Source organism: Protobothrops mucrosquamatus, unplaced genomic scaffold (genome assembly GCF_001527695.2).
Source record: "Protobothrops mucrosquamatus isolate PMUCROS unplaced genomic scaffold, P.Mucros_1.0 scaffold2682, whole genome shotgun sequence".
NCBI classification, from domain to species: domain Eukaryota; kingdom Metazoa; phylum Chordata; class Lepidosauria; order Squamata; family Viperidae; genus Protobothrops; species Protobothrops mucrosquamatus.
The window spans coordinates 312,341-319,263 of record NW_015388729.1 but is presented as its reverse complement, the minus strand read 5'-3'; the positions used below and the strand labels follow the sequence as shown (position 1 = coordinate 319,263).

At 55.0% G+C, this 6,923-nt stretch overlaps 1 protein-coding gene across 1 annotated transcript; it reads left to right on the top strand.

Annotated features, from left to right (window-relative positions):
• Nucleotides 1-6: 6 nt before the first annotated feature.
• Nucleotides 7-6,781, top strand: LOC107296200 (polymerase delta-interacting protein 2; the record flags this gene model as incomplete). The annotated part of the gene is made up of 9 exons (XM_015825548.1): nucleotides 7-122; nucleotides 624-720; nucleotides 2,039-2,114; nucleotides 2,948-3,055; nucleotides 4,165-4,301; nucleotides 5,392-5,418; nucleotides 5,549-5,674; nucleotides 5,892-5,971; nucleotides 6,650-6,781. Coding segments are annotated over 9 exons (882 nt in total), but the record flags the coding sequence as incomplete, so codon positions are not given.
• Nucleotides 6,782-6,923: the final 142 nt, after the last annotated feature.

Sequence of the window (6,923 nt, the reverse complement as noted above, 5' to 3'; positions counted from 1 at the left end):
GCCTGTCTTGACCTTCTCTTGCAGTTGTTTCTCCACAGTATATTCGGATACCGGGGGATTGTCCTCTTTCCTTGGCAAGCCAGGTTGTACGACCGAGACGTCGCTTCTGCTGTGCCTGAAAAGTAAGCGGTCTCGCAGTTGTTCGGGGTTGCCGGTCACTGAGGTGGCAGAGGCGAGGGAGCACTTAGAACAGTGGTGGGAATCCTCTATTTACAACCATCAGTGACCGTTCAGAGTTACAGCGGAGCTGAAAAAAGGGACTTACGACCACTTTTCACTTACAACGCTTGCAGCGTCCCAATGGTCACGTGATCAAAATTCAGACAGGTTTGGCAACTGACTTGTACTTGTGACGGTTGCCGTGTCCCGGGGTCAGGTGATCCCTTTTTGCGAGCAAAAGCCAATGGGGGAAGATTCGCTTAGCAATCCTGCTACTAACTTCAGCAACTGCAGTGATTCGCTTACCGACGGCAAGAAAGGTCGTAAAAGGGGACAAATTCAGTTAACCATTATCTCGCTTAGCGGCAGAAGTGTTGGGCTCAGTTATGGTCATTAAGTCGAGGACTGGTTGCTGACAGTCTGCTAAGGAGGCAGCTTTTTCAGCCTGGCCCGTCTCGTTGCAGGAGCGAGTCTGGAGCTGCACATGGATCCAAAGAAGTGAAAGGCAAGACACACACCTACTATCAGGTGCTGATCGACGCTCGCGACTGCCCACATATAGTAAGTGCTTCTGCGTCCCTTTCCTCTCCTCGCCTCTCCTTTTCTTTCCCTCCTTCCTTCCTTCCTTCCTTCCTTCCATCCGCCCATCGTGGCATGGATGATGATGGGAGTACATCGCTGTTCCTGAGGACGAGCCCCTCACCCGTACCTAGTTGGACATTCTGCGCTGCAGAGAGTTGTGGGGAGTCCCATCCCATCCCCCCGAAACTAGGCTGCTGACGTAGAAGCGTGAGGGGTCTCCCTCCCTTCTTCTCCCTGGCCCTGGAGTGGGTGAGTCCCACCTTCCGATGTTCTTGTTGACCCGCTAAATCGGAAGCCGATTGTCAGGAGTGCTGTTAACGAAACGCAGTTCCCCACATCAGCGACATCTCCTGCCTTCTCTCTTGCGGTTCTCAGAAAGCTTAAACGTATTTATTTTAAAATTTAGATCCCGCCTTAGTGTCTGCACAATATGCAAGGGGGATTACAGCAACTTGCAAGCTACAAATTACAGGCACAAAACAGGGCAGCTTAAATTTAAATGACTAAAATCAAAGTTACTTCAGCTGACAAATCCCTGGGGGGCAAAGATGGAGGATGTCCCTCGTTTTTTATAAGCAGCCTAAGGTGGGGCAATTAAATTCACGTCTTTGGAGGGCATTTCATCCATCTGGATTGTAAAAACCAGGTGACCTTCTGGGCTGGAGCTCTCCAGCCTTGTCCACTTTAAGACTCGTGGACTTCAACTCCCAGAATTCCCCAGCCAGCCACGTGCCAAGCACGGGGTAGGCGAGCTTTTGGCAGTGGGGAGTCTTTGGAAAGGAAGTGGAAAAGAGCCATCTCCTTCTGCAAATAGGAGTAGATGAAGCCTTTGAGATGCTGAAATTAGAAAAGAAAAGCAGGGTCTCTAAAACACCAACTGAGACCTTTAAGAGCTCAGCAGTGGAAACAGACAGTGAACTTTCTCCGGGTGAGAACATTCTGCGAGCAGCTGCCTCCCCCCCCCACCCCCCTGCAGTGGGCCTCAAGGAAAGCCTGCCCAACAGTCCCTCCCAGTGTGAGAGGCCACGGCTGCTAACACTGTGGGTGGCAGCTCCCTGTGTCGGGGTGGGGTGGGGCATTGGGTATGGGGAGACCCCTTAGCACCGCACTCGAGAGTCCCAGCAACGGGTGGAGGCAGACGGTCCAGCTTTTGAAAGTCCAGCACGAATGCCACACAGTTGGAACCTGGCCGCACCGTCCCGTCAGTTTCACGCAGGGTTACTCGGACCTGAGTCCCCCTGGGCCTGCGTGTCTCAGACTGCAGCTCCACCTCCCGCCCTTTCTGTTTCTCCTTCAGTCTCAGAGATCCCAAACAGAAGCCGTGACGTTCTTGGCCAACCACGACGACAGTCGAGCCCTCTATGCAATCCCAGGTAAGCCAAAGGGAGGGTGAGAAATTGGGAACGCTCAGCCCGAAGAGAAGGTGGCAGCGTCCTTTGGCGCCCTTGAAGGAGGGAGGGGGCTCCGAGGGAGAGCGGTTCCAGAGGGCCAGCTGTGGAACAGTGGCCATCAGACTTAACAGGAAGGCAGTTGCTGACCAAAAGATAGGAACCAATAAAGGAGAATCTTTGAAGCTCAGGGTTGAAATGAGGGCTCACTCCTTGGTCTTCTCTGAGCTGGGTGGTTTCCTTGCAGACGTTTCATGACCCAACCAGGGAACATCATCAGTGCTAGAAGGAGGAGGAGGAGGAGGAGGAGAATTGTGGGGTCCTCAGTGTTCTCTGAGCTGGGTGGTTCTCTTGCAGACGTTTCATGACCCAACTAGGGAACATCATCAGTGCTAGAAGGGAGGAGGACTGTGAGGTCCTTGGTGTTCTCTGAGTTTGGTGGTTTTCTTGCAGATGTTTCATGACCCAAACTAGGCAACATCATCAGAGCTAGTGGTGCTAGCATCATCACTGGCTCTGATGATGTTACTTAGTCGGGTCATGAAACGTCTGCAAGAAAACGTGAGAGAGGGAGGCAGGAAAGAGAGGAGAGGGAGGAAAGAGAGAGGGAGGAGAGAGAGGGGGGAGAGAGAGAGTTGGGTTGTGACACACAGCCAGAATGACGGCCTGGATTTGAGGTTAACACGTCCCGGTTCTCCGGTGCTGCCCTCCCCTACTTGGCTGCTTTGGGAGCCTGAAAAGAGTTTTTCAGCCTGTGAAATGAGTCGGTGGGTTTTGTGGGTGAGCCCCACCTGCCCCTCCTCTGGGTCCCTTTCCAGGGCTGGACTACGTGAGCCACGAGGACATCCTGCCCTACACCTCCACGGACCAGGTGCCCATCCAGCACGAGCTCTTCGAGCGCTTCCTCATGTACGATCAGACAAAAGGTACTTCACACACACACACACCTTCGCCCCTCGCTCCCCACTCCAGGAGCAGGGCTGGCCTTGGGGGGGGGCAGGGTCTCTCCCCACCTACTCCAGGAATCCACAGGCCGAGAGGGATCTCCGAGCCCCCCCTCAGCACAGAGAGCCCTCGACTTGGGATCATAATGGAGTCCACAATCCCCACTGCTAAGCCAGGCCATTGTTAAGTGAGCTGCACGACCTCTGTTGCCGTGGCCGTTAAGCAAATCACAGCTGTCGTTAAGCAAGTAGCTGTTTAGTGAATCTGGCTTCCTCCCATTGCGTTGGCTTGTCAGTAGGTCGCAAAAGGGGATCAAGTGACCCGGTAACCGTCATAAGTCTGAGTCAGCATCTGAATTTTGACCACGGGGATGCTGCAGTGGTCATAAGTGTGAAAAATGGCCGCAGGTTTTTTCAGTGCTGTTGTAACTTTGGTCACTAAACAACCAGTTGTAGGTCAAGGACCAGCCGGGCCCATCATCTCCCCTGACGCATTTTTAGCACGTGGCCGGCCAGGTCGAGGCCCAGCACTTTCCCCAACCGGCCCGTGATGGTGGTGGGCCCCACAGGTTGTGGCGGTGAGGCTGTTGGTTCTTCCCCCCTCAGCTCACCCAGAGCCAAGGAGGGTCAGCGTGCTTCTTCCCTTGATTTTACCCTTGCGGGGGGTCCTCGACTTACGACAAGTTGTGAGGGACTCCACAAAACACACTTAAAAGTCCCTGGATTCGGGGTTCCGATTGCCGCGAGCCCCCCTTGACCCACAGTCACATTATTGCACTTTGGGGGCTCAGCAGCTGGCCCACATTTATGGTTGCTTGCAGTGTCCTGCATTCATCTGATTCTCGATTTAGGACATGTTTGCTGGAGAGCGGCATTTTTACGTTCGCTTTCTGACAGAAGGTCTCCCATAGCAAAGAGAGGGTCTGCTTAACGGCCATAAAAATCGGTCACGGTCACGTGATCACCGCCTGCACGCTTATGGCGGTTGACGGCTGCTCAGTCACCCGGCCAGACCGCGGTTGGGGGGTGGGGGTGTTTCCGTGGGCCGGCCTTTTCTCCCCTGACCGTTTCCCCTTGGAACTTTCATTCAGCTCCCCCGTTCGTGGCAAGGGACACGCTCTGCGCCTGGCAGGAGAAGAACCACCCGTGGCTGGAGCTCTCCGACGTGCACCGGGAGACCACCGAGAACATCCGGGTGACGGTCATCCCCTTCTACATGGGCATGCGGGTAGGTGCTGCCCCCCCATTCCCCCTGCCTCAGAAGGGGGGGACAAAGGCAGCGGTAGAGGACAACACCCAGGAGAAGAGCACAGTCCCGGGGGGGGGCTAGTGGCCATTCGGAGTCACAGCAGCACTGAGGAAAGTGACTTGTGACCGTTTTTCAAACTTGCGACCGCTGCGGTGACTGCTGTGGGTCACGTGATCAAAATTCAGGTGCTGGGCAACCGATTCATGTTTATGACGGTCGCAGTGTCCCGGGGGTGTCACGTGATCCCATTTTACAACCTTCTGACCAGCAAAATCAGTGGGGGAAGCCAGAGTCACTGAACAACCGTGTTAGCAGCTGCGGTGATTCTCTTAACAACTGTGGCAAAAAAAAAAGAGGTGGACAAAACTCACCAAATGTCTCACTTAGCAACAGAAATTTTGGACTCGACTGGTCGAAAGTGGAGGACTAGCTGTAAACGGAAAAACACTAGAATGTAAAGAAGAAAAAGAAAGCAAGTTAATCGTAGAGTAACAAGTAAATATTCAGTAGTATTCCAAGTCTTAACAGACTCATAGTCAGCTGCAAATGAAAGAGAGAGAGAGAGAGAGAGAAAGAGATGAACAGGTGAAGATAGGTAAGAAAGAAAGAAAGAAAGGAAAGAAAGAAAAGGAAGGAAGGAAAGGAAAGAAAGAATCAAAATAGAGCTGGAAGGGATTTTGGAGGTCATCTAGTCCAACCCCCTGCTCAAGCAGGAGACTGTACACCATTTCAGACAAGTGGCTGTCCAGTCTTTGCTTAAAAACCTCTAGTGATGGAGCACCCACAACTTCTGGTGGCAATTCCAGATTGCTTCTCTCCTTGACTAGTTTCCATCCGTTGTTTCTCGTCCTGCCTTCTGGTGCAAGACAGATAATTAGATAAAAATAAGAATAGCCCACTCTGGCTGGTTCTGTCCCCACCTGCTTGGCCCCGTGTCGGCCCTTTCAAGTTTCGATACAGGGACTGAACCTCGCAAGGGGCAGCACTGCCAGCTGGGCGAGATTGGGCAGGCTGGGGGCCAAGCTGGCATTCAGCCATGGGAAACGGCCTCTCTCTCTTCTCTTAACAGGAAGCGCAGAACTCTCACGTCTACTGGGTGAGTCTCCCTGTTTCTGTGGCTGGCTGGGTGGGGTGGGGGTCCGGAGGGGCCTTCTTCTGCCCTTGGAAGGGCGAGGGGAGCCCCGGCCCCTCTGATTCGGGGCCCGCTTTCTCTGCCTCGTGTCCAGTGGCGCTACTGCATCCGCCTGGAAAACCTCAACAACGAAGTTGTGCAGCTCCGTGAACGGCACTGGAGGATATTCAGCTTGTCCGGCACCCTGGAGACCGTCCGTGGACGGGGAGTTGTGGGGCGAGTGAGTAAGGGGAGGGCGGTTGTGTCCCGGTAGAGACTCGTCCCGGGAGTTGAAGTCCACAAGTCTCAAAGCTGCCATTTGTGGACCCCTCCATTCTGAAGGCTCAGCGCAAAGACATCCTGGCGGCCGATGTGAGCTCAGCCCACTTGCCCTTTGGGAGGCCCACACGCCCGGCTGCAGCCCCGGGGAGGCCATGACCGCCTTTTCTCCCCCCCAGGAGCCCGTCTTGTCCAAAGAGCAGCCGGCCTTCCAGTACAGCAGCCACGTCTCCTTGCAGGCGTCCAGTGGGCACATGTGGTGAGCCTCGGGGGCGCTGGGGGCACCGGCTGGGGGAGCAGGGAAGGGAAGAGGGCGCGTCTCAGGCCGGGAGAGCTCGGCCGGCAGCCACCTCCTGTGTCAGGCCGGGAGGGGCAGGTGGGAGGCCCCGATGGACAGGAGGGTGAGGGTTAGGGTCCCTGGCCGCCCGCAGCTGGTGTGGGGACGGAGCACGGGGCGAGGTCCCCTGTCACACGGAAGGGGCCCTCTCGGGAACCCCGGCCCCTCCTCCAGCTTGTTCGTAGGACAGAGCGTCGCCTCGTTTTCATAGTGGCCAAGAACAGGCAGTCCTCGGCTTAACAACCGTTCCGTTTAGTGACTGTTCAAAGATACAGCAGCACTGAAAAGAGTGACTTAGGACCATTTCCCCCACTTACGACCATTGGTCACGTGATCGAAATTCACATCTTGTCAATGGGGCTCACATTTATGACGGTCGCTGTGTCCCAGGGTCCCGGGATCCCCTTTTGCAACCTCCTGGCCGAGTCGAGTCAGCCAGATTCACTTAACAACTGCAGTGATTCACTTAGCCACTGTGGCAAGAAAGGTCGTTAAAATGGGGCAAAACTCACTTAGCAACGGAAAATGTTCAGCTCAATTGTGGTCGTACGTCCATCTCGTGGGGGCCTCACCTGGGCTTCTTCCTTCCTTCCCTCCCAGGGGCACCTTCCGTTTTGAGCGGCCCGACGGCTCCCATTTCGATGTCCGGATCCCCCCCTTCTCCCTGGAAAGCAATAAGGATGAGAAGACGCCCCCTTCTGGCCTCCACTGGTAGAGCGGCCTTAGGAAGCCAGCCCCCCTCCCCACTTTTGCCCTCTGGACTGTTTCCCTCCCGGGAGCCCGACTCCTCAAGGGCTGACACGAGTTCTAGGTTTGAAAACAAGTGTCCCTCCCTCCCTGCCTCCATCTTGGACTGTGGCCAGAACGGGCCCGT